The sequence below is a fragment of the Xiphophorus hellerii genome, chromosome 20 (assembly GCF_003331165.1).
Source record: "Xiphophorus hellerii strain 12219 chromosome 20, Xiphophorus_hellerii-4.1, whole genome shotgun sequence".
Taxonomy (NCBI): domain Eukaryota; kingdom Metazoa; phylum Chordata; class Actinopteri; order Cyprinodontiformes; family Poeciliidae; genus Xiphophorus; species Xiphophorus hellerii.
Window position 1 is genome coordinate 4,244,860 of NC_045691.1, and position 25,684 is coordinate 4,270,543.

At 42.7% G+C, this 25,684-nt stretch overlaps 2 protein-coding genes across 2 annotated transcripts; both read right to left on the bottom strand.

Annotated features, from left to right (window-relative positions):
• Positions 1 to 6,868: 6,868 nt before the first annotated feature.
• On the bottom strand, positions 6,869 to 17,591 carry ahcy (adenosylhomocysteinase). The gene is made up of 11 exons (XM_032548940.1): positions 17,438 to 17,591; positions 15,969 to 16,159; positions 14,888 to 14,963; positions 14,661 to 14,813; positions 12,344 to 12,456; positions 12,063 to 12,270; positions 11,903 to 11,990; positions 11,217 to 11,334; positions 10,049 to 10,171; positions 9,909 to 9,980; positions 6,869 to 7,690 (listed from the first exon to the last, which is right to left on the bottom strand). The coding sequence occupies exons 1-11, from the start codon at positions 17,463 to 17,465 to the stop codon at positions 7,559 to 7,561; spliced, it is 1,302 nt and encodes a 433-aa protein (XP_032404831.1). The 5' UTR covers positions 17,466 to 17,591; the 3' UTR covers positions 6,869 to 7,558.
• A 1,505-nt stretch (positions 17,592 to 19,096) lies between these two features.
• On the bottom strand, positions 19,097 to 25,602 carry LOC116710111 (charged multivesicular body protein 4b-like). Its single transcript, XM_032548941.1, has 5 exons — positions 25,288 to 25,602; positions 21,211 to 21,388; positions 21,006 to 21,120; positions 20,531 to 20,657; positions 19,097 to 20,452 (listed from the first exon to the last, which is right to left on the bottom strand). The coding sequence occupies exons 1-5, from the start codon at positions 25,472 to 25,474 to the stop codon at positions 20,388 to 20,390; spliced, it is 672 nt and encodes a 223-aa protein (XP_032404832.1). The 5' UTR covers positions 25,475 to 25,602; the 3' UTR covers positions 19,097 to 20,387.
• Positions 25,603 to 25,684: the final 82 nt, after the last annotated feature.

Consider the following 25,684-nt stretch of genomic DNA (forward strand, 5'->3'; position numbering starts at 1 on the left):
GGGCAGTCCGGTCCGGTCCGGTCCCCCTCAGGGTCCAGCGTCTCTTGTAACGAGCATGGTCTTCACAGGAGATCCTCAGCGCTGCGTTTTCTTTTTTGAGAAGGTTAACTGTAGCTTTGAGCTCTGATATGGCTTTCTTATTTACCTCAATGGCGACAGGATTAACGTTTTTCAAGGCTTTTCAATATTTCAGACTGTCTGTCTTTGTGGTAAGTTCTCCTATCGCACGGAGAATGGCGCTCGCTGTGTCCTCGTTACATTCAGGCTCCTGTAGCTTCATTTTCTTCTTGCTTTTGTTCTCAATAGGTGTGTGATCCCAGTTCACCTTCTGTTCTTTACAAGAAGGATCAGACGTGGCCCCGACCAACTCAATTTCTTCAATAATATCTTCCTTTCAAGCCTCTTGAAGAGCCGACCGGTTGTAGTCGTGGTCTGACATGCTAGCCTCCGTAGATAAATTCCCAGACGGCAAAAAAGAACAAAAAGGCTGAAATAGTTTCAAAAAGCTGTTAAACTAAGAACAAATACGCGTTAAAACTGGGCTAAAGCACAAATATTGGATTACATCTAGGCTAAACAATAACTGTATGCGAGAGCCTGCAAAAAACACCTCTCACTCCGCCATCTTAGAACCTGCCTGGCGGCCGGAGAAGAATCCCCCATTAGCAGCAACTGAAAATGGCGGACAGTCCGCAGGACCGACGGACCGGGTGAGAGCCGCCGATAGTTTCATGATCTTCGGCCGTTTCCTCTGAGTTGCTGTTTGTGCTCCTTTCAGAAAACTACTCAGCGTCGTGTTGGTCTGTCGGATGTTTTTATCAGATTACTGGTGTTGAAAGTGCGAGGTTTTGTTCTTCCACTTGACAACTTTGCTGAAAATAATTAGTCAGCTTTACCGTTTCTCCTTCAGTTTTTATCGGCAGTTAGCATCCACCATGTTGAGAAACGAGACATTTCCTACCTGTTGCTCGTCGTTATCTCTTCTCCCCAGGTCCGTTAATGTCCGGTGTAAAAGTGAACAGTCACTGTTCAACTTCACAGTCAACCAGAATTTTATTCAAACAACCAAGTGCATAAAATCACATCAACAAATCAACATAGTCATCAGAAACCAAAGCCACAAAGAAGAAATTAATTACCTTAGAAAAATACAAAGACCCCTTCAGAGACACTGAGTGGCAGGTAAGACAGGTCCAGTGATCTGATTGGCTGTTTTAGCTCCATTACTTTTATATCAAGGCTGTTTCTACTGTCTGATGGTCTAACGTAGCGTTTAGAGGTGGACTCAAACAGCCAGTAATCACGTTGTTGTTTGCAGCCAGAGACCATGCAGCTGTTAGGAGGCCAAGATTAATCCTGGCTGCTCTTTCCCAGCATACCAACAATAGATGTTCATTTCATACAGAAACATTTTACTCAAGAAAGTGGGACCAAAGTTTATCAGCTATCTGTGTTTTTCATTTCAAACTGGTTCCTGAACCCACAGAGCTCTGCTGACCTCTGACCTCTGACCCAGGGCATCAAACAGCAGATTTGATTATAAAAATCAATTTCAGGACTAGAATATCTATCACACTCAATATTTTCTGATTAGTTTTCAACTCCTTTGGTTATAATGAACTAAAACATTTTCAGATGATTACAATCTTCTACACTCTTAAGAATGTGATCTAATATAAAAAAACTACTGATTAGACTAATTTTAATCAAACCATGATCATTATATCTAAGAAAAATGTTCTCCTGATTAAGTTATGTATTGATTAAATCATGAATCTAAATCTAACCTACATAGAGGCCGACTCAAAACAATCTAATATTTCAACATGCGCTGAAGTTAAAGCTAGCATTAAAACTAGCATAATTAAGCTAATATTTCCAACAACCAGTAGCTGCGTTTCCATTGACCATAAAGTCTGAAAATTGGAAAATATATTCGCCAAATGGAAATGCAACAATTTTGAAAAAGATCAGGTTTTTCTATAAAAGGTTTTCACGCTAGGATGAAATGTTTTTCTGTTGTATCGTCATGAACATATTTCAAATGGAAACACTTTTTCAGTCGTGATCAACAACCGGATGTTACTGCTGGCGGAAAGGACAACAGGAAGTAGTAGGAGGATGACAGCGCAATTCAATATTTTTATTGAATTATTATGTGAACAAACCTATTCAAGTGTGATTTTAATTGTGTATCTTATTCAATTGAAACACAGCAATTGTGTGTTTTTTCAGTATTAGAGGATGTAAACAAAGTTTTTTTTCTAGCTAATGCAGCTAATGTTGCACTGCTGCCCCCTACCTGTCCTCACCTTCATCCTCCACACTGCTAACGCCGGCTGGCTGACATCATGCTCCTGTGATGCTGGTATCGGTCCAGTAGCATCGGAGCAGTTTTATCAATACCAGTACATCCACATGGAGTCGTCCAGATACGCGTCTCGGCATCGGTGCATCCCTAAAATACTCAGTGTTGTATAGTAACGAAGTAAAAATACTTCACTACTTTACTTAAGTATATTTTGGAGTACTTCATACTTTCCTGGAGTATGAAAATTTTTGATGACTTTCACTTTTACTTCACTATATTTCCGAACTTAATTGCGTACTTTTACTCCGATACATTTTCAATGTGTGGTTTAGTTACTCGTTACAAAAAAGCGAGAGAGAGAAACGCAAGTGTTTTGACCCCACCTACTGATTAGCAAGTAGCAAGCAGGCTACCGAACAAAGTCCGTAGCCTGCTTGCCTGGGCTTGTTCATCACCACCAATAGGATACTTCTTCTTCTTCTTTTCTATTATGGCGGATCACAAGCAACTTTAAGGTGCATACCGCCACCTACTGTACATGAGTGTGTAGAAGCATTACTTCATATCTATTAAATTCTACTTTTTAATTTTGTATTCTTAAGATAAATAAACAATGCTTTCCTTAATTTGTGAATATCTGTTATGTTTCCTTCATTTCCTAATATACCTTTAAGATTCCATTCATGCCCCATATTTCTAACTATTCTCTTTAATTCTTCCCTTTCGAGTTCATTTGACTTACAGTTCATCAATATGTGTTCTACATTTTCTTTCTCTCCACATCTCTCACATTTATCATTATTTTTCCTCCCTATTTTATAAAGCATGTCATTTAAGTAGGTATGACCAACTCTTAATCTACTAATTATTATTTCTTCTCTTCTGTTTCGTTCATTAATGCTTCGAATTCAAACTGACTTTTGTACTTCATATAATCTTCTTCCTTTCTTATCTTCATTCCACATTTTTTGCCATTTCTTGATTTCTTTACTTTTAATTAGGATACACCTGTTTCGCTTCTCCCATTAAACACAAAGCAAGTCTCGCAATCAGTAGCAGTCACATGGAAATTCTATCTCACAAAAACTCCCCGTCCAACTTGAAGAAACACATCGAGGTAACTTCTTATGAAATGGTTATAATCCTCCTGTTTCAGTAACTATAGCTTGGTCACTAGGCACTACTGTATTGTGAAATCTTGACCATAAATGAACTTTGTTTGGCATTGTTTCAGTTCCACACGTGGTGTATTTAGCTTAGGCCTAATGTTGACTGTAGCAGGCTACCTAGACTCCTCTGTTCAAGGGGGGACAGAAGCCATAGCAATAGCAATTTAGACTAAATTTAACGAATATAGGAAAGGCATGCAAGTTCAAAACCAGGTTTACAGATGCCAATAAGCTGCATTTCCCTCCCAATTCTTTTTTTCTTTTGCATAATGACCAGTTGTGTGCACCACCTACTGACTGTAGCATTGACTGATTCACTGATTTGTGAAGTAGAGTAATCGTAACAGCTCTTTTTCTTCATGTTGGCCGCATTTTCTGTACTATTTATTTTTCTCATTTTCAGCACTGACCTTACTTGAAGGGAAAACTTAAGGCTTACAAAAACTTTGTATTTTCTGTCCTGGAGGGTATACTAAGAAGCTGGTTCAGTTGTAAAGCAGGTTAAGTTAACCTTGTGCTATAGGTAAAGCACCTAATTTTCTTAACTAAATGATGCCTGCAGGTATATCTATTAGCAGGTTTAATTTTGCCTGCACTTGGTTGGGTACATTATTTTAAGTGTATTTGACAAGTTTACCAAAATATAAAAAATGTCATTCAAACTGCATTTGCTTTGTTTTACTTTTTACTTGTACTTTTCATTACATTACTTGAGTACATCCATTTTTACAGTAATTTCCATACTTAAGTACAAGAAGTTTCAAATACTTTAAGACTTTTACTCAAGTAACATTTCAGTCAGTGACTTCGACTTTTACCAAAGTCATATTTTGGAGAGGTACTTGTACTTTTACTTGACTCTGAGATTTCAGTACTTTATACAACACTGAAAATACTGTATAAAAATGATCCAAGAAACTGGTCAGAAAATGAGGGAAAAAGCAGCAAAAGCCTGAAAAAAATGCTGCTCAAGAGAACTTCACATCATTTACTACCAAAGACTTCTACAGACATAAACATCTTTTCATTTATGATAATTAAAACAGTTTTGCAATCTTTTAGCTCAGAGGCATTTGCTGACTCGAGGGTTTTTTTCACATTAGAAGTGATTTGTTCTGGAAGAGACTGGCAGCTTCCCCATCTGTAAAGCGTGTTATTTATTCGGCCACAAAGGCTTCAGAAAAGCAGCTCAGGAGACATAAACGCCGGTATGTGGCCACCGTAGCTTTTATTGTTGTACAAATTGTTTCTCATCTTCAGGGAGCGTGTACCGTCAGACACATTTTCACCTTGAACTCCACAAAACTAACAAATGATAACTCTGAGCGAAGCTGGCTGTTTGCTCCTGCATCGCTGAGGTCTTTGCATCGCTGCACATCTGGACTTTTATTACTGAGGACCAGAACAACAGCAGAAGCAGGAGGAGGTGAAAACAGGAGGCATGGCCCGACTCGGCATGAAACAGGCAGCAAATAAGGATCCGAGTTGGGAAAAGGAAAACACTGGCAGGAAAAACAAAGTGACGCTTTAGTTTCTGCTCTGGCCTGAAATGTTTTTATCACCACTTTTCAACAACAGACATTAAATTCATCTTACTGAGACTATGTTATACAGTATAACACTATGAAGGCTGTATTGGGATTCATGACAATACTTTGCCGAAGTTTATTTTTTTTATAAAAAAAATAATAAAACAACAGTCGTCTGAATGAATACATTTATTTCCAAATAGAAGTAGAAATGTCAGAGTAGAGGCCTAACGATGTGATAACTTTACCCCATTTCGGTCCTCCTCTAATCTGTGTGATTATTTCACAGACTTTGTTAGAGATGCGGCGCTCTCCTATCACTGATCAGCTGTTTTCCACTCTGCTGCCTCCTGGGCCCGTCGGCTTCCTGGAGTTTCTAAAGAAACTCTTGATTTTGGTGTAAATTCCCCGCTGTCTCTGGCCACCGAGAAGCTTCTGCTTGTTTTTCTAAGATACCTGAAGACGTCAGAGATATGATCTCTGCTTCAGACAAAACTCTACGGTTCCACTCATCTGATTACAGGGCGACACTTTAAAACAAAGAACCATTCCCTTGTCTTTATAAGAACATTGGATTAAAGATTAATTAAATCTATCTTTAAAAGCAAAATAAATTCTAATTCTTCTCTCAGGTCAAACCTCAAGTTATTATCATGAAGTTGTAAAAATGTTAACTAGCCTTTAAAATTACAAGGTGCTTTTTGTTAAGTACATTTTGTCTTGTACTTCAATGAAAGGCTGTTGGCAGCAGTTGTTCAAATTCATGCCGTGAGTGAAAATCCTTCCTAAAGATGAAAATATATCACAGATTTCAAAAGAAAATAAAAACGGGAGACCTGCGGATAATATAGGAAATAGCGCCCCCTTCACTTCCGGGGTGCAACGGTCCCATTTCCAAATAAGGTTTGAGTCTGACAGCGGTCCGTCCCGCCCCTTCCGGTTTGCTGCAGCGAGGTGGACTTGGTCCTTCTCGAAGGTCAGAGCAGAAACTCCGCGGCTCAGTGAGCCTACACTGCCACCTGGTGGTGAAGTGGACCGCCAGAAACTAGCAAAGCATCTGCAGCTTTTAAAGCTTCTCCTAGAGCAAGGAGGCCCAAACTGCGGCCTGCGGGCCACTTGCTGCCCTTGGAGTGATGTTATGTGGCCTCAGGCTGCAGTTTAAATGGAGCTGATCCGCTTTTAGGGTGAGGTTTTCTTAAATGGAAAATATTCAATACACAAGAGTATTTTTCTTTAGTTAGTCATAATTTGATTTTAATATTCCTGAAGTCGGGGGACAAACTCCCTGAATTTTTTTTTATCATTAAATGATCATTAAATTCAGCTAAACACAAAAAGGATTTCAGGAGAAAATCCTCATTTTTGTAGCAGAGTTTAAAATATATATTTTTTCTAAATGAACACAAACATTGGACTAAAGCAGTTAGAAACCTGAGCAGGGAAAACATCGTTTTCAGGACCAACAAGTTTCCCTCCACTTCGTTTTATGAAAATATTGTGTTTTAATCACTAAAATGAAACATTTACAATAAAATCATGTAACTTTAAGTCACTGAACTAAATACATTTTTCACCTTTAGGAAACCTACATCAACAGCGTTGCCATGGAGATGCACACAAATTTCTAGTTTTAGTCCAAACCAACGAGTTCTGCATCAAAAATCTGACATTTCTCTGAAGAGCAGAATCCATACAGAGAAACGGTTTTAAAACTAATAAATCTGAGAATAAAGTCTCAGAAGTGAATTTATTCTCTTAATGACTTTCATTTTATTTTATTGTAGTGGTATTTCAGTAATGTGCTGCTGCAGCTTTAAGTTTGAAGTGTCAACAGTGAATAAAGGAATGAAAACTACAAAACCTTCTTAAAGTTTCTTTTATTCTCCATCATTTTTGAGCTTCAAGCTGGAACCGGCGGATCGGAGCATCCAATTAAAATAAATCCCATTTTCAGACGTGAGCAGCTGCTTCGGTGATTCATTTGGCAGAATTGCGTCCAAAACCAACCGGAGTTTCAGACACAGAGCAGCTAAGTGCTAAAAGGCAACACACTGAAAAACACAGAATATTACCAATCCATGTCTATTTTCTAATGCAAATATCTGAGAAGATTCAAAATAAAAAAACCTTTGCAGCAGCTTGTTTTAAGCCAATAGTGACTGAATATTGAACAGATTTTTTTCCATCTATCAGAAACATTTTCCATGTTAAAGTGAAACAATAACGATGCGGTGCAGCTGAAACTTGATTAATGTTCAATAATCATTCATTTAAACGAGTTACCATCCTGCTGATAAATTATTTGGTTCTTTCAGGAGAACTGAGATGTTTGCTGTAGAAACTAAACTCAACCCGTTGGCAGATTGTGTGTTTTTGCAGTGCAGACTCTCCCAGACAGGAATGACGAGGAATTTTCTCCACGCGGCCCGGAGGACAGCGAGGCGCCGCCGCCAACCGCAGAAGAAGAAGGAAGCGTTCACAGGAAGTCTGCCGTTCCTTCGAGGCGAGAGGCCGAGCCGCCACGGCCCGCCGCCGCCCGCAGGGGGCGCTCAGTAGCGGTAGTGGTCCGGTTTGAACGGGCCTTCCGAGGGCAGGCCCAGGTACCGGGCCTGTTTGTCCGTCAGCTTGGTCAGCTTCACTCCCAGCTTGTCCAGGTGAGCCGCCGCCACCTGCTCGTCCAGCTGCAGCACAGAACCAGAACCGGTTAGCGGGCCGGACCAGAACCAGTTACAGAACCGGGTCGGTAACATGTTCAGAGTTTTGGTCAAACTTGTGAAAACATCTGGACTCTGTTCAGCTTAACGGCCGATAGAAAATCAATTATCAATAACCGATCAAATCAACAGGTCGACTTTTTGTCAACATGTAAACAAACAGGTCAAAGTTCAACTACAGATCTGGATTAATGTGAAAAAAGCACAGAGCTAGACTGGATAGATCTGCCCTTGAGGGAGACATCACTGACACCAGACGTAGAACTTCTGCAAATATCGGCACCGGTCCGATGACAACTTCTAGATTATCTAGATCATGGGCCCAAGGTGGGTCCCTGAGGCCCAAGGTGGGTCCCTGAGGCCCAAGGTGGGTCCCTGAGGCCCAAGGTGGGTCCCTGAGGCCCAAGGTGGGTCCCTGAGGCCCAAGGTGGGGCCCTGAGGCCCGGCATCCTGCATGTTTTAGTCTCTCCCTGGTTTAACGCACCTGGATCCAATGATGGATCATTAGAGGCCAAAGGAGAACATTGACCTGCTGAGAAGGTCGTTACTAAAACCAGGGAGAGAATAAAACATGCAGGATGCCGGCCCTTAGGGACACTTTGGGCTCCACTGATCCAGATGTTGAAGGTCAGGGGTCACCAACCTGAGGCTGGGAGCTGCTTCACGGTCCAGAGCAACACGAAGGGCAGCTTGTTTGATACAGACATGAGTTTTCTTGGCTCAGCCTTTATAACAATATTATGTATATATGATTACAGCTGCCTGATCATATTAATGTGAGGGAATACTGACAATAGTTATCAGTAATGATTTACCATGCAGCTATGGTTAATTGCTATTATGTGATCAGAAGTTCTTAGTTCAGAGTTTTAACTTTGATTCCCTTTTGGAGATTTTCTGTGTGATTCTAAATTGCCCACAAGTGACAGAGTCTGGAATGTTGCAGCAGCAGCAAGCGTACGTAGCGCACAGCAGTGAGTCTGTCGGGGTCAAAGGGCACGCAAAAGGCTAAATCTTATTGCTCAGTTTGCTTTTGTTAATTTGGTGCTTTTTCTGTGAGCTAAAAATGAACGAGCTCCTCCGGTTGTTCTAAGATCCCGCCTGAGCTTTTTACCGTGCGCGGTTCTGACGGGTCGCCGGTTTATTAGCCTTTTTGTGTTTTTCGCAAACTGAAAAGCTGACGGGTCGCCTGTTGGCTGACACCAGCAGATGTCGGGGAAAAAATGAAGTTAGACAGACCGGAGAGTAACATAAAACTACCACTGCACCTGACCAGCACAAACCTAAACCACAAAAGCAGTGAACTTTTTAAAATGTATTTTATACAAACGATGCTAAGTAATAAAGACATGAAAGCGAAGCCGACCGTGGAAACAGGAGGATGTTGATTCAGGTTCAGGTTTCAGACGTCCAGAGAAGGTGAAGCAACATCGTTTGCTTAATTTCTCCTCTGTTGGGGAACGTTTGGGCTACAGTAGATTCAGTTGTTGAGGTTCAGTAGGAGCAGCAGATATCTGGTCCTGTGACCCGTCAGAACCGCACACGGTAAAAAGCTCAGCCAGGATCCAAACAACTGCTGTTGGAATCAAACTCCACTCGTTCATTTTTAGCTCACAGAAAAAAGTGCAAATGTCGCCAAATAAACAGAAGTAAACTGACCAGTAACATTTAGGTTTTGACGTGCCCTTTGACCCCCACAGACTCGCTACGTACTCCATGTTTTGACACAAAAAAGGTTTTTTTCCCCACAATATTGCTAAAAGTAAAGAGGATTAGATAAAAAGTCCAGAAGTTATTCTTTTCTTTTTAAAGGAAAATCTCCAGGTACCAGAGTGGCTCCAGCTGCTGCGCATAGTTCTGAACTTTAACCCTAGAAAAGAGTTTTATACATAAAGCAATTTATTTTAGACGTCTTTATAATTCGCTTTTTTTTTTTTAAATGTCTAAAAATAAACAAATATTATTTCAAAGTAAAAACACTTAATTGAGTAATTTTTTGGCAGTGCTCCCCAATAACAACGGCTATTTTTAGAACTTGCTCTGCGGCCGTCTGACAAGGTCCCCTCGGGCATCCGGGGGCCCCTCGGGCGTCCGGGGGGCCCCTCGGGCGTCCGGGGGGCCCCTCGGGCCCTGCGTTGGTGACCCCTGCTCGGACTGGTTCCGCTGCTTCTGATTGGCCACTTACCTTCTTGGGCAGGAAGTAGACTCCAACCGGATACTTGGCCGTGTTGGTCCACAACTCGATCTGGGCCAGAACCTGCAGAACGACAGCAGTCAGAACCACCGACCCAACGCAGCCTTCGTCTTCCTCCTCCTCCTCCTCACCTGGTTGGTGAAGGAGTTGCTCATGACGAAGGACGGGTGACCCATGGCACAGCCCAGGTTCACCAGGCGGCCTTCTGCCAGCACGATGATGTGGCGGCCATTTTTCATCCGGTACCGGTCCACCTGAGGAGCAGAACCGCCTCAGATCATCAGGAGAATTCAGTCACGTTACCGTTTGGTAAAGGTAACCGAATTGACAGCATCAATAAATATGAAAACACACTGAACTCGGTCAGTGCGTGAAGCTCAGCGAGGAACAGATGTGAGTCTGGACCCAAAGAGAAGATCAGATTTTAAAATCCGTTTCTGTTTGTGGAGCTCTGATGGCACCACGCCACCGCAGCAACAAGAAAAACACGTCAAGGATCCGTTTCATTATCGCCACCAAACATCCAGATCAAAGTTCATATCGACTAGCCCAACGGCAACCAGTTAAATTGCCATTAAACTACCAATAAACTGCCGCTAAGATAATGTTAAACTGCCGCTAAGATAATGTTAAACTGCCGCTAAGCTAATGTTAAACTGCCGCTAAGCTAATGTTAAACTCTGAGGTTTATCCATTAAACTACCATTGAACCTTCAGTAAAGACAATTTTAGTTTGTTTTCCTGGAAGTGGAAACTAAAATGGAGGCGTCAGATTTTAGCGGTCGGAGGATTTTTCAGCCATTTTTGCTGCTAGCGCTAAGTTAGCATGTCAGCTTTGGTTGTATTTACCCAGAATGCCCTGTGCTGTAGTCCACTTCCTGCTTTTGGAGCGGTCTCTGGTTTGTTCAATGTTCACATTCAAACCGAACCCAGACCGAGGTTTGGAGGACCAGAGGTCAGAGGTCAATTAGCGTTCGCTGAACCAAACCGGTGTCTTAATTTGTCCCGTGTTTTCTGAAATGAAGCGACCGGCGGCGTGTCGATGGCGTTCGAGTCCGAGTCTCTCAGAGATGGAGAGTTCGGCGCCTCGAACCGCCAGCGGTTCATCTGCGCCCCGTCTGACGCAGCGGCAACACGGCGAGTTGAGCTGCAACGCCTCCGGGGCAAAACGCAGGAATAACAGATTCAAACCTGATGGAAGGTAATGAGTGAATCTGGACATGAGCGGGTTAAAGATGAAGTGGTGAACGCATTAACGGTGAAGTGCTGAGGTGGTGACGCGGTGAACGGCCGGCCCACCTGCGGCTTCACGTTGATGCGCTCCGCGGCGTTCTTGTTCAGCCAGATCATGTCGATCTCGCAGTCGAAGTGTCCGATGTTGCAGACGATGGCGTCGTCCTTCATGCTCTCAAAGTGACTGAAATGGAAACTGAAATCACTCGTTGCTACGGAAACCAACAGGCTGATATCACTATGTACATTTTTAAATGCGTCAATAACAGTAACATAAAAAACTCCACATTTTCAAATTGTATTTTTTACTTTCCTTTATAAAATGTCATTAGAATAAAAATATATTTGTAGATAGATGTATACAAAAATCACACAATATCCAAAGTGTCATAGAAAATCTGAAATAAATGGATAATAATGTATTTTTGGCCAACAAAAACCAGTCTGAAATCAGTTAAAGTGTAAATAAAATATTTAAACAGCTTTATGTTAAGGGTTTCCCTGGTGATTTTTAAGAACTCCAATATTATGTGCTAAACTGAGAGTCTTCATAAATGAGAGCAAATATTCCTTTAAAAAAGTAAAAGCTGTTGTCACTTCCTGTTCCCCTGCAGCGCCGTTGGCTTCGCCATGAGGACAGTTTCATTATGTTAGTTTAAATGTCTCGGTTTAAATGTTTCAGTAAACTCTGCTGAAAGCTGCAGGATTAATATCTAATATTTTGCTGCGGCGCGGCGGCAGCAGGAGCTCACCGCCCCAGGATGATGTCCTCGCAGCCGGTCGTGGTGACGAAGATGTTTCCCTCCTTGCAGGCTTCGTCCATCGTTGTCACCTCGTACCCTGAAACAGGAAGTCCGTGTTAGCCGACTTCCCACGGCCCAAAGCTCGGCGCCTCGGCCGGCGCGCGCTCACCCTCCATGGCGGCCTGCAGGGCGTTGATGGGGTCGATCTCTGTGACGATGACGCGGGCGCCGAAGGCCCGCAGCGCCTGGACGCAGCCTTTGCCGACGTCGCCGTAGCCCGCTACCACGGCGACCTTCCCGGCGATCATGACGTCGGTGGCTCGCTTGATGCCGTCGATCAGACTCTCCCTGCAGCCGTACAGGTTGTCGAACTTACTCTGCAGAGACGTGCTGACGATGAGGAGGAGGAGGAAGACTGCCGACGGAGGCGGCGGTCAGGCAGGCGATTACCTTGGTGACGGAGTCGTTGACGTTGATGGCTGGCATCTTCAGGTCGCCTTTTTTCAACATCTTGTAGAGGTTATGAACTCCTGTGGTGGTTTCCTCCGACACGCCGCGGATACCTGAGGACAGGCCAGACATGAAACAAGAGAAGAAGAAATTTTTTTTTTTTTTTTTTGATTTTTAACAAAACATTTATTATACAATAATTTAACAATACATTACATAATCAGGTCAAGGATACTAAAAAAAACACAATAGATAGTTACAATAACAACTGGTTATATTTTAGGTCTCCTTGATTAGAAATGGTGCACAACACATTGTTAAAACCCCCCAGTTCTAAAAAAACCTTTAAATTCCCGGTGGCTCTGTGGAAACAAAAACTCCAAGAAGAAGAAGAAGAACTTCCAGGGCTCGTTCAGCTTTTCACAGTAAAATTCAAATGTTTTCACCACTTTCAAGGAAGTTTTCTAACATTTCCAGCAAAAACACTTTGGAGATAAAAACAATACAAGTCTAAAAGAAATAAAAAAGTTTAAATTCACAATTATACAATCTCATTTATTACTGTTATTAATAAGTTAACAGTATTCTACAGCTGGGACAAGATGAGCTAAATTAAAACAAAATGTTTTGAAATGTTTCACCATAAATACCAGAGAATAAAACAATAACTTAACAAAAAAATTCCTCCAATTTCAGTAACTTTGTTTAACATCTAAAATGATCAAAAAGTCACCAAGCCGTTAAGAATTATAAATAATAATTACATTAAAACAATCCAAACAAATCCTGTTGAGATAAATGACCTTCCTGATCAAATCTTTAAAAATGTTCTCATTTAGTTTTCTGGCTTTTAGCAAACAGAAATAATAGTTTGGATTCTGACTGACCTGAAACCACAAAAGTTTATCAGATTTAACTTCAGACAGCGAAGAAGAAAAACCGTTTCTCTCTCAGCTTTATGTAAATATCTGGTTCAAACTGTAAATAATGTTTTGCTCACAACTCAGTTTGATCCAACAGTTCATATTATAGTGGAGTAAATATGAACAAACCTGATAACTTTATGCATTACTTTAACAGTTTAAACTTTATACAGGAAAATATCTGAAAAATAAAATATCTGACAACCTAATTACACGAGTTTTGGGCCAAAAATAGAGAAAAATAAATATGAGAATAAAGTCTGAATATTATAACTTTATTCTGGTAATTTTATACCAGATAATATAAAACAATTAAATGTTAGCACAATAAGACTTGAGCTCAATATGGACAACAAGAGTTAAAACACAAAGCTCAAGTATGTAAGCGTAAATATTTCTCCTTGAAGAAGCTGAGAAAAATCATTTTTTATTTTTCAGGCAGATTTAAAAATCGTTCCCATTCAGCGCTGCACTCCTCACCAGCAGGTGGCGGTAAAGCACACCAGGTGACTGCCACCCATCAACTGAACAAACTGGATTATAAGAGACACTGAGCTGAACCAGCGTTTACTGATCTGACCTACAAAAACATTTACTTTCATTCTGGGATAAATTAAACATTTTCTAGTGATTATTTTAAGAAAAATAAATCTAATTACGCAGGAAACAGTTTCAGTTTTAATCTCATTTCTCCGTATCTCACTCAGACGCTTCAGTTCTGCTTTTATTTGAGAGAGCAGCCAGAGAGAACCTGGAGCTCTAACGTGTTCCTCTGCTTTTTTACACTTTGTGCAGAATAAAAGTTAAATGGATGACTTTAGTCAACTATTGTGTTTTTTCAGTGTGTTGTAGAAATAAACATTAACTTGGACACCTGAAGCTTTACTGCTGAACTTTAGAGCAGGGTGTCCAAACTTTATCACACGTCCAAAAGGACGAAACAGCTGAACAATAAACTAAGAATACTTTAAGTAATTTGACTGTTGCAGAGCAGCGTGGAAATGATTCTAGATCGAAACTAAAGAGATCCGCCTTATTAAAACAAATGTGAACATTAAAAGACAGAGAAAACTGAACAAAATGTTGCAGATTCTGAGCAACAAAAATCTGCATTTAGGTCAGTTTTTTGGAACTGCTTTAGAAAAGTTTCATAAATGGATTAAAAGCTGGTTAATGTGCAGCGAAGGAGTGAAAGTTACTGGAAAGAAGGAGAGAATAAAACCTGACTGATTAAAGAGAAGATTTTCAAAGGAACAGAAAGTTTACATGCCCGCTGCGTCTGAAAGCAGGTGCCACAAATGGCCCCCGCACCACACCTTGGACACCCTGCCTTACAGGAATGAACCTTCACAGCCTGAAGGGGGCAGGAGGGGCAGAGCGGGGCAGGAACCCACCTGGCAGCAGCTTGGGGTACTTCTGGTGCACCAGGTTGGTGAGGTCTCCGCCGTCGTCCAGGATCATGTTGAGCGGCGCTTCGTCTCTGAAGTACAGCGTCTGCTCGATGCACCACACGTACTCCTCGTCCGTCTCGCCCTTCCAGGCGTAAACTTGAAAAATAAATCAGAGGTCACTTCCTGTCTGGGCGCTACGCCGAGCGGCCACAGGGGGCGCTGTCGGGTACCTGGAACGCCGGTTTTGGCGATGGCGGCGGCGGCGTGGTCCTGGGTGGAGAAGATGTTGCAGCTGGACCACTGAACCTGTGGAGGGGGTCAGAGGTCAGACGTGTTCACCTTTCACAGTTCAAACCACCTCTGATGAGATGACGTCCACCTCTATCAATAATCAATAAACAGATTTATTGGCGAATCGATCATGTTCGCTGCATGTTCATCTTTTACAGTGTGATCCTGATCCTACACTGCAAAAAACTAAATCTGACCAAACAAACATCCGAGTTCAGATCAATCAGAAAAACATACGGAGTAAAAAAATCCTTCATATTGATAATAAATGAGGACGAGGCCCATTGGTAAATTATTTCACTCAAACATTTTCCCTGATCATCAGTGAATTTTATCAATATTCATTATTAATGAAAACAAGCTCCTAGATTTTGTTACTTTTCTGTTATTTTTGTCTTAACTGAACTTGAGATATTTGCGCTACAAACTAGACAAAAATACCTTTTCAGAGTAACTCAGACTAGATCAGTCACTCCAGATGAACTTAAAACCAGAGCTTCCAGTGAATGATTTCAGGCTGCAGCAGCAGCAGCGCCGGGCCAGTCCAACATGGCCGACTGGTTTGACCCGCTACAAACATCTTGCAGTCTAGGTTGGGTTCACATTCTGCTTAAAAACAGACCGGTTTAAAATTTTGTGATTATTTAACTGCAACTCTGTCGCTCGCTGCTGCCTCCTGGTGTCTGAACACAAAGGCTGCAGGTCTGAGGAAATGATGGAAAGATTTTAATGAATGTGGACGAGGTTTGAACCCATTTCCTCTCCAGAAGTCCACTTCTGCTCTGACCCAGGCAGTTTTCTGGTCCCATCCTGCTGGTTTGGGCAGGATGGGACCAGTCCGGGTCGGACAGAACCAGATGTGATAACCGCACAGCAGCCTTGAGGAGTAGAACCGAGTCAACATTAGCTCGATATGCTGGCCCCCTGCAGAGCCTGGGAGCAAACAGCTGCCATAAACACAACAAAGCTCCTTCATTAGTTCAACATTAACTCAGCCGGCAGCAGAGGGTCAAAGGTCACCTCGGCTCCGAGGGCCGTCAGGGTCTCGATGAGCACTGCGGTCTGCAGCGTCATGTGCAGGCAGCCGGCGATGCGCGCGCCCTTCAGCGGCTTGGTCTGGCCGTACATCTCCCTCATCTTCATCAGGCCCGGCATCTCGTTCTCTGCGATGGCGATGGCCTTCCGGCCCCACTCCGCCAGGCTGATGTCAGCTGGACCCGACCGGCGCCGCCAGGGAGGACAACGGTTAGGAAACATTAACAACATCTGGCTCAATATTCAGAGGCTTTTCACTCAGTAGAAACTTTTATTTATTCTCTTTCCTGCAGAAAAACAACAAACTTTCGGCTCAGCTAGGAGGAATAAATCACACTGGAAAACTTCCAAGTTCACCAGAACGTCGGTCTGCAGGAACCTCCCAAAAATCCTCTTCAATTCAGTCACATTCATCCCAACTGATCCGGGTTATCAAGTGCAAGATGCCCAATTATTCTTTAAAAGGTTTCTATGCAAAAAATACTTCAACATTACTATAGTGCATGAATTCAGATGGTTAAAATTTTGATTTCTGCAGGCCTTGGACAGTGTTTGTTTGGACTTTGACCCTACTGATCATATCAATCATATTTTGTTTGCTTCCAATCACATGACGATCCAACAGCGTCAATTTCAAAGAAATAAATTGTCTTGCTCTGCTGCTTTGTTGTTGCTTAACTGGCGCCAACTGGCTTTAATTTGCTTTTGGATTACTTTTAATGTGTTTGATCACAATTTTTCACACATCTGAAGCCATTAAGATGACACGTACACTAGAACCTGAAAAACACATTAGAACTATTAAAAATCATAAATAAAACTATAAAAGACCTAAGCGCGTATTAAGACCACGTGTTGTTACAGCTATGTAGCTACTCTCAGTCGGTGCAGCGAAGCATAATCTCTGCCTGTTCTTGTCACTCACGAGCAAACTGGCGGTGAAGCGCGAGGCATCACGGGAGATAGAGTTCCAAACACCGCGCGAGCAGTGCAGCGCCGATCCACGGGCTGCGCTGATTAACTACATTACCCAGAAGCGTTTGGTGAGCTGTTTCAGGTACAAGAGAAGCCCATGCTGGGCGCGATTACATGTCGATTCATTCTCAGGACTGAACAACAAGCCTGCGAAATGTCAACATGAGACCCGGACTGATCATAAACTACAGAACTACCGAAGATTAAATTAGAATGTGAAAAACCCAGGGACGTTCAAACTACAACTACACATTAATCTGTAATGATTGCTAACAAGTGAACTCGGCCTGGAAAACATAAGTCCTAAGCCTAAAACCGGAATCGTATGTAATATGCGAACATAAAGTTGAATGTTGGGTTCTGTTAAAGTTTCTGAACCCGTCAGAACCGGTTAGAACATTCAACCTTAAAAGACTCGCCAACAAAGCTACTCCAGTAAATACCGATTTAACGGCGGGAAAAGGAGCGCAGCCACCTACCAACTTTGTAGGGTAGTTTCTCAGACATGGTTGTTCTGTGTAGTTTGGTTCCGAGGAGTCTGAAGCTGCAGCCTGGCCGGCGAACTGAGGCGGAGAGGGAGGGACTGAAACATGACGGCTCGGTTTTTATCGGCCGGGCTTCGTTCAGACAGCTCTCTGTAGCTGGGTGGCTCTGACGCGAGGATGCTCTGGTTTCCTATTGGCTGGAGCAGCTCCCACCCCACAGCCGGGTAGCCAATCAGTACCTGAATTGTGACGTGGGGCGTTCAGTGACTGTGGAAAATGTAGTTACAGCGTGTCTGGACCGGACTCTGTCGGTGTTTTTAGCCGTTATTCCGTAAGTCTCGACACAAAGGTTACAAAAAAACAAACAAACAAAAAAAAAAACACCTGTACCGCATTCTTCAGTTCTTCTGGGAGCATGTTTAACGTTTAAAACCGGGAAAATCTCTATTTATAACCACTGATTCAACGCTTTATGCAAATCTCCCCGGTTTTGTATAATAATTCAACTCAAAATCAATCCCTAGGATAAAGCTTTCATTTCATTTGTTTGGACTGATAATGCAGAAAAATTGTTACAGGTATAAACATAGTCTTTGTATATGAGAGCTCCTAAATATAAGAGAGCAACATTTATGAACTCAATTATCCATAAAGATGTTGGAGTAGAGCCGCTGCTGCTCCCCAACAAAGGCAGTTGAGGCGTTCAAGAATATGATCTGGATATTTAAAGGGGTAGGTGAGAAAGTTTACAAAAAACTCCAATGAAGCAGTGAATATATTGCCTGCAGTTAATAACTCACTTGTGTCTTCAGTTATTATACATCCAGATTGGTTGGGAAGCAGAAGCAAAAATATTTTTTTTCTGTTCATGTTTTTCTGTTTTGCTGCTGCAGAAATGGAATTAATTCAAGACTTGTTTCCAAGTCTTTTACTGGTTTGTAAAACATCACATTTGTTTCGTGTGTATGTGTGCCAAGCATCCAAATGTCTGGTAATAACACAATCATCTGGATCAGCCAAATTTATAATGTAACTTCTATCTGAAAGGGGGTCAAAGCTGACCCACCATCTTTACTTCTCACACAATCTTAAATTATGCAACCCAGATGTTTAAATTATAACTTTGCATGCAAGTCACAACATTTTCTGTAGCTTTAGTTAGAAAAGATCAAAGAAATGCAGCCGGTAAGACGGACAGTCTGAGCGTGACCTTTGACATTGAGCTGTAACATTATGCTACAGCTAATTCAGGAGCAGATGTAGGAGAACTGCCAGCTCAGGTTCCTCTGGCTCTGTGAGGCCGAGTTTAGAAAACAACCAAAAACTTAAACTATTTAAAGGAAACATGTTTTTCTAGCAGTAAATGATTCTTTCTGCAGATGTTTGAAAATCAAAGTGAATGACAGAAACTGTCGAAACAAGAGTTTGAGCTTGAAAACAAGGAAGCTGTTGGTGGAGGTGTTCCTCAAGGGTCAGTTCCTGGACCAGTTCTGTGTATCTACGGATAAACTTTTAAAATATCTTCGATCCGGAACTGATCTTGGAACCACTTCCTCCACCAAGACTTAAAAAAAATGTTGTAATCATTTAATAAAGGAGGAATATTAACAGAATTACTTTAAAAATCAGAGAAAAGGACCAGCAATGGCCGAATTGAGAAAAAGCATAAAAATCTAATTATTTTATTTGGAGAATCAGCAATTCTTACAAGTCATTGAATCCAAACTTTATTCAGGTTACCTGTGCTGTAGTAACAGTGAAACTGTTTGCGCTGGATAAAGTCCAGAACCAGCGCAGTCAGGAAGAGCATGACGACATCTGAGGTAAAGTAATCCCAGCATATGTTGGAGCTTTTTACTTATTATAAATACAAAGAGCTGCAACGCTTTTATCAAAGGTTAGATCTGACGAACAGGAGGAGAGGCTGCAGCCCGGCAGTGAGCAGAAGCTTGTTTCCATGGTGATTTCAGCAGGAAGACGGAGTCAGAACCAGAACCCATCGGGTCCATCAGTGAGTGCTGGAGCAGAGTTACACATAAATCCAGTCGTTAGGAAACCGCAAATCACAAGGCGCAGGAGGTGTCAGGCACGTTTCATTCAGCAGAGCAGCAGGCCAATCAGAAACAGATCAAACATCAACTTATCAATTTACAGCTGAAACAGAAAACCTCCCTTCAGGAGTTCACCTCAGTCTCATTTAATCCCAAACTGTTCAGCAATCAGGAGATTAACTCGGCGAGAAGAGCAGCAGCTCAGAGCAGAAAGCTGCGTGTTCTTCCTGCAGGACATTCCGGTTATTGATAAAATCACTGAGCTAAATGCACATTCAGAGAACATTTAAGCAGTTGGTTAATGCAACATGTCTGTTTCAGAGATGTGTGTGAAATTTTAGATTATTTAAACTCTTGAAAGGAAGCAACATTTTTCATGTTTTCTTCCAAATTGCTTTAAGGAAAATAAGACTTGAAGGTGTGGCTGAAGCGAAGCAGCGAAGGTTTCATGGAAACTTAAACTCCAGCTGTGCAACAGGAGCAAACGCTCCTTCAGTAATCTGTGGATCACGGTTCAGTACCAATCCAACATTCCTAAGACATTCAGCAGAAACGGGTTCATCATATCTGCAGCGCAGCAGACTGACAGGAGCATGGAGAGCAGCAAGATGGCTGCCTGCCGCGCCACTTTCTGTACATGAGTTGATGCTTCACATTGCTGTAAAACAAGCCTGGTCCTGCTGCTGCACGCACGCGCACACGCCCACACACACACACACACACACACACACACACCATTTCCACAAACACAGGGTAGCCTCAGGCTCCTGGAGTACATTTTGTTTCACTCAGAGGGAGCAGAGGTCAGAGGTCGCTCAGCAGGAAGAGAAGCTGGGATGCAGAGCAGCATCAGCAACCAACAGCCCCTGCTGCTCTGCTAGGGAAACCCCTGCTCAGTTGGCCGCCCAGGCCTCCAGGTCGGCCAGGCTGTCCTCGTCTTCCTCCACCTTCTTCTTGGCTGGAGCAGAAACAGAGAGAGGTCAAAGGTGAGGTTGAGCGTCCGGCGCAGCAGGTGAGTCTGAACAGGAAGTCTCACCTGGCTGAGAGGGAAGCGACGTTGACGGGACGCTGGGCAGAGGCACGTCTTCTGTTCCCTCGATCTCCAGCAGGTTTTTATCCAGCTCCTCCTGCTCCAGCTCCTCCAGCTCCGCCATCAGCTCATCCTGAACACAGACGCTGGGATTAGGCCATAATCTGGACAGCGCTCCATTAGGCAGTCAAGATGGCCGCCACCTAGCAGCGCTCTGTTTAACCAGTAAAGATGGCCGCCACCCAGCAGCGCTCTGTTTAACCAGTAAAGATGGCCGCCACCCAGCAGCGCTCTGTTTAACCAGTAAAGATGGCCGCCACCCAGCAGCGCTCCGTTAGGCAGTAAAGATGGCCGCCGCAGCGCTTTGTTTTGTGGTAGAAAATTGGGAACAAGACGTTTGGACAGCGTCTGAAGAAGAAGAATCGAAGCGCGAACATAAAGTCAGAGCTGAACTGGACCTCTGGTTCCGATCGGCTCTCACCTCGTCATAATCTTCCCCGAAGCCCACTGGTCTGGAGATGACATCAGAGATCTCCTGCGCCAGCTCCTGCTGCTCCGTGATGTCCGCCATCAGGTCGTCCACCTTGTCGATGTCCCTGGCGGACGGCGGGAGAGAAAGATTGCGTTTATACGAAAACCAACAGGAAGTAAGCCCAAAGCGACAGGAAGCGGAACAGAGAGCTTACATGTTCTCGTGTGCGGCCTTCATGGCTTTGGCAGCGAAGCCCATGTTCTTCAGCACCTCCGTGTTGGTGTTGGCGTTCTCTAGCGCCTCCCGCTGGAACTCGATGGTGGACAACGTCCCGTCAATCTGGGTCAGCTGCTTCTCATAGCGCTTTTTCCTCTTCAGGGCCTGGAGAGCCGCTGGGGGTCAAAGGTCACCTTCATTTATTACACCTCCATTAACTTGTCCCATCAGTCAGCTGAGATAAATTAACCTGACGCATAATCAGCTTTTCTTCTTTTGAATTTAGACCAAATGGGAAGTGAGTCTTTCTGAAACACAGCTAGGTCAGCAGATCGGCAGCAACAGGAAACAGGGAGTCAGCCTGATACTCAAAATTGCTTCAAGACAGACAAATATTGTGAAGCAGTTCCACATTTAAAAATAATGATTCTCATATTTAAGAAGTAAAATGACCAAAATCTCATGACTAATGACGTCGGTTTTAAGGTATAAAGCCTCAAAAACATGCCAAGCAGAACCACCTAACATTTATTAATCAATAATTTAATATGTTGATGTTTGAAATAAAACTGTCTTTAAATCATTAAAAGGGCAGTATCATGGATGTTCCAGGCATTTAGTACCATTTCGTTACTATGTTACTTTCACTTGTTGTAAAAAAAAAAAGCTGAATATATCAAATATGATTTTAAAGAAATGTGACTTCCTGTTTTAACTAATTGAAATTGGGCCTCTGTGTCTTTAAGAAGCTCCTGCTCTCCTGCTATTTAAAAGCAAGATGTTTCATTTCCTCAAAAGGTTTGGATTTATTCTGGTTATTTAGAGAGTCTGTGATTTGGTCAGGAGTCAGAAAGGGTCAAAGTTCAGAAACAAGAACCAGAATAAATGGAAATATGGTAAAATATTAAATACTCATAAACTATACAAATACATTACTGTGTGTGTGTAATACATTTGGACAATTTCTAGAAAACCCCCCAAACATTTCTGGACAAAAAGCAGATGCAGGATAGTTTTTAGGGGTGTCCAAAGTGTGGCCCGGGGGCCATTTGCAGTCCTGGGAATGATTTCAGAAGTCCTCAATAAGTCAGGCTCTTCCAGATGTTTGAAACAAAAGGTCAAAGTGCAATTTTCACTGATGTGAGGCTTTAAAAAATATATACAGAAAATCTTAAAATGGAAAATTAAAAAATACAACACAAAGAATTCATCTGTCATCCGCCATGTTTTTGCTTTTATTACATTAGGAGCGCAAACATCACCTGACTTTTAGTAAGAGGCAGAGCAGGGCGCACAAACGAAGCTTAAAAACGAAGCCAGTGAGCCACAGCCTGATCCAGCTGCTGAAAACACAGACAACAAATTTACTAATTTCCATTTCTACTAGAAATCACACTACTTTGGTTCAATAAATATTGTTGTTCAACATATAAATCTAAAAACATAAAAATAGTTTTTGTAATTTTATCTAGTATTTCAGCTTCCAAGTTTGACTGGTTTTTATGGATCTGAAGTGAAAGCGAAATGAGACTGCGAGTAGAAAACGTCCTTGGTGAAAACCTTCTCCAAACACGGTTTATTAAACACTTTAAACCAAACTCTGCGACCTTTGTCTGACCTTCAGGACACGTCTCAGATGCAACAAAACATCAGATTTAAATATGCCTGAGCTTCCCAACCACACATTAGTGGCAGCTTATTCCTGTCCATATACTGTATATGTGATGATATTTATATCATCACATATACAGTATGTGCCTGGGACTATGGGACAGTATGTGCCTGGGACTGGGAGCCGCCATGAGGCGGCTCCCAGTCCCAGTTTGATTCGATTATTTCAGCATCCAGACATGATCTGAAACGACATTATGTGACTCTTTATGAGATTATGGCACTGAGTCCAGATCACTTTCTCTCTGCTGATGCTTTCTGGGAACAAGTCGCTTTTATTTCAAAGCAAAGTGAAAAAGATTCAGATTGTTTTCAGCCGTGATAAAGAAGCTTAGCTCATCAGGTCCTGACAGTTTGCATAAACGTCGTGTTGAATCTTCTTCCTCTTCAGTCTCACTGCATGGATTCAACAGACGGTGACTGAGGTGCAGATAGAGGAGTCAACATGCCTGATATGATCAGAACAGGTTTGGTATGTTCCTCATTAACTCTCCTCTATCCTGCCACAGTTGGAAGCAGAAAACAATCCTGATCATCAGGTTTGTGTTTGGAAGTAAATATGCCACCAAAGATGGAGTGAAAACTGCCTGTATGAGAACCAATGAACCAATAATCAATTTATTAACCAAGCAAAGCAATGAGAGCCTAGAGAGTGACAAAGTGGAAATGAATAATAAAAACGTCATAAACAACAATGAACATGGTGAGTATCTGATCAGCAACTCAAAGGTCAGATTGCTAACGCTTGAACTCTGACCCCAAATCACAGAGGAGTTGAAACAAAAGCTTCACAGCTGCAGCAGATCGATCAGAATCTTCAGCGTGTCTCTGCTGACCCGACAGCTTTAAAACAGGAGCAGCATCCCGCAGGCAGAATAAAGCCCTTTTTGCACTGCAGGGTCCGGCCTGGCCCAGCCCGGCTTCCGTTCGACCCGGTCCTACTGGTCCTGCCGAGGTAATCTCCCCAGCGACCGCCGAACGGTTTTCTTCTTGGGGCTCCAGCCCCATTTTTTCTGTATGCGCTCATAAGCGAGGAAGCAGAGGGAAACATTTACCTCAGCTCTACATTTAACGAAAGAAAACAAAAATCTCATCTGAGCTGGACTCGCGGCCAGCTGATCTACCGCTGCGGCAGGCGGGATTTCCCGGATGGATACGGAAATCCCCTCGTTCACAGCCTTGCCGACTTCTGATCGGTTCAATTGGAGAAATGTTATGTACATTTACTGTGCTGTGCTCCACAGCAAAGGGAAAAGCCGTTAAAGTACAACTCAAAACCACGTCTTTCTCGCTCTCTGTATCAGCGCAGCTACGCGCAGACTCGTTGCCATAGCAACTGACAACCACGCCACACAAAAAAAAAAACACTGAAATATTTCCCACACAAAGAGCAGGACATTCAGTCTGTTGCAGTGGTATGGTTTTAGGCTTAATAAGTGAATGCTTCGGTAAGAGGAGAAAACTATAACTATATCGCTGCACTTTACTCGCTGTTACTGTCTCTTACTCTGCAGTTGTGGAGTCACAATGTCTGGGATCATGAGCGCCCCCTGCCATGAGGCCAGAGAACTGCCTGCCTCACCTGGAATCTGTTCTCTGGTTTCTGATCGCTGCTCAGCACACGAAACACGTTACACACACAGTGGATGACAACAAACACTGAATAATATATACATAAGCTAAGTTATGGAAAAATCTGTTTATATATTAAAACTTTTTTAACGATTTTACTGGCGACGTACAGACAGGAGGAGCATGCTATGATAAAATGGCAGCTGCGCTCCGAGCATTTGAATGGGAAAATGCTAAATCCTGCGATTTTACAGAAAAAATTATCAGAATTGGTTAAGTTGAATGAAAAATAGGTACTTTATAGTACAAACCACAGGGTGAAAAAAAGCAATATCAATTATTTTATAATTATATATTATTTTTCCATGATGACAGGTGAGGCTCCGCCTCCCCTGACCGCACGTCACTGCGCTGCAGTAAGCTCGGCGTGAACGAATCCACGGTTCGGCGGTGGAGACGCAGGACTGCGTCCTTAATAGCAGATTTATTCAGGGTGGAAAACCGAGAGCGGCGGAGAGACCAGCTGGACAATGATTTATTTATTGTTTACAGTTTAAGCTTGAGTTTTGATCGCATTAACACTTTCTGCTCTTTTAATGAATTATTTTTGTTGTTCCGGTTCATTTCAGCTTAAACTAAAACCCTCAACAGAAGCTCCCCTGCTCATGAACAAGTTATTAAAAAATTAAGTACCAGCTGCCAGCTCCCATTCTCCTTCTGGAGGTTAGCCTGTGGGCTAACTAACTAACCTATCAACCAACTAACTAACTAACTTACTAACTAAGCAGCTGTTCAGCCGCTAAACCCGAACAGCCAGGGAGATTTATCTCACCTCGTTTGTTTTTCGTGCCGTTCTTCTTCGCCGTCAGCAGCTCATGGTCGATCTTCTTCTCTAGAAACTCTTGTTTTTTGGCCAACATCTCCTCCGTTTCCCGGAGTTTTTGGATCGCCTCCTGGGGAGTCGGTCCCTTCCCTCCCGTCCCTCCTCCGGTGCCGAATATCTTACCAAACAGCGACATTTTGTGTGATTCAGATTAAAATGCGCCGGTTCGGCTGTGAACACACACAACCCAGCGGAACTTTGTGAGAGCGGACCGGTGAAATGCTAACGAGGATCTCCTAGACGTCCTAACTGCCGCTGGTGTTGTTTCACTCCCTTCTTCCGCTTTTCTCTCACAGGCCTCGTGATGTCATTACGTAAGCGCCGTGACTCATAACCGGAAGACTAG

What these genes read in the sequence shown, in the direction of transcription:
- ahcy (XM_032548940.1), bottom strand. Translation starts at nt 17,465, where the DNA reads ATGTCTGAGAAACTACCCTACAAAGTTG. An exon ending in GTACCCCAAGCTGCTGCCAG is followed by an intron (nt 12,457 to 14,660) that starts GTGGGTTCCTGC and finishes GCCTGTCCTCAG; the next exon opens with GTATCCGCGGCGTGTCGGAG. An exon ending in GCATCAACGTGAAGCCGCAG is followed by an intron (nt 10,172 to 11,216) that starts GTGGGCCGGCCG and finishes TCTGCTCCTCAG; the next exon opens with GTGGACCGGTACCGGATGAA.
- LOC116710111 (XM_032548941.1), bottom strand. Translation starts at nt 25,474, where the DNA reads ATGTCGCTGTTTGGTAAGATATTCGGCACCGGAGGAGGGACGGGAGGG. An exon ending in AAGGCCGCACACGAGAACAT is followed by an intron (nt 21,121 to 21,210) that starts GTAAGCTCTCTG and finishes GCCGTCCGCCAG; the next exon opens with GGACATCGACAAGGTGGACG. An exon ending in TCGGGGAAGATTATGACGAG is followed by an intron (nt 20,658 to 21,005) that starts GTGAGAGCCGAT and finishes GTCTGTGTTCAG; the next exon opens with GATGAGCTGATGGCGGAGCT.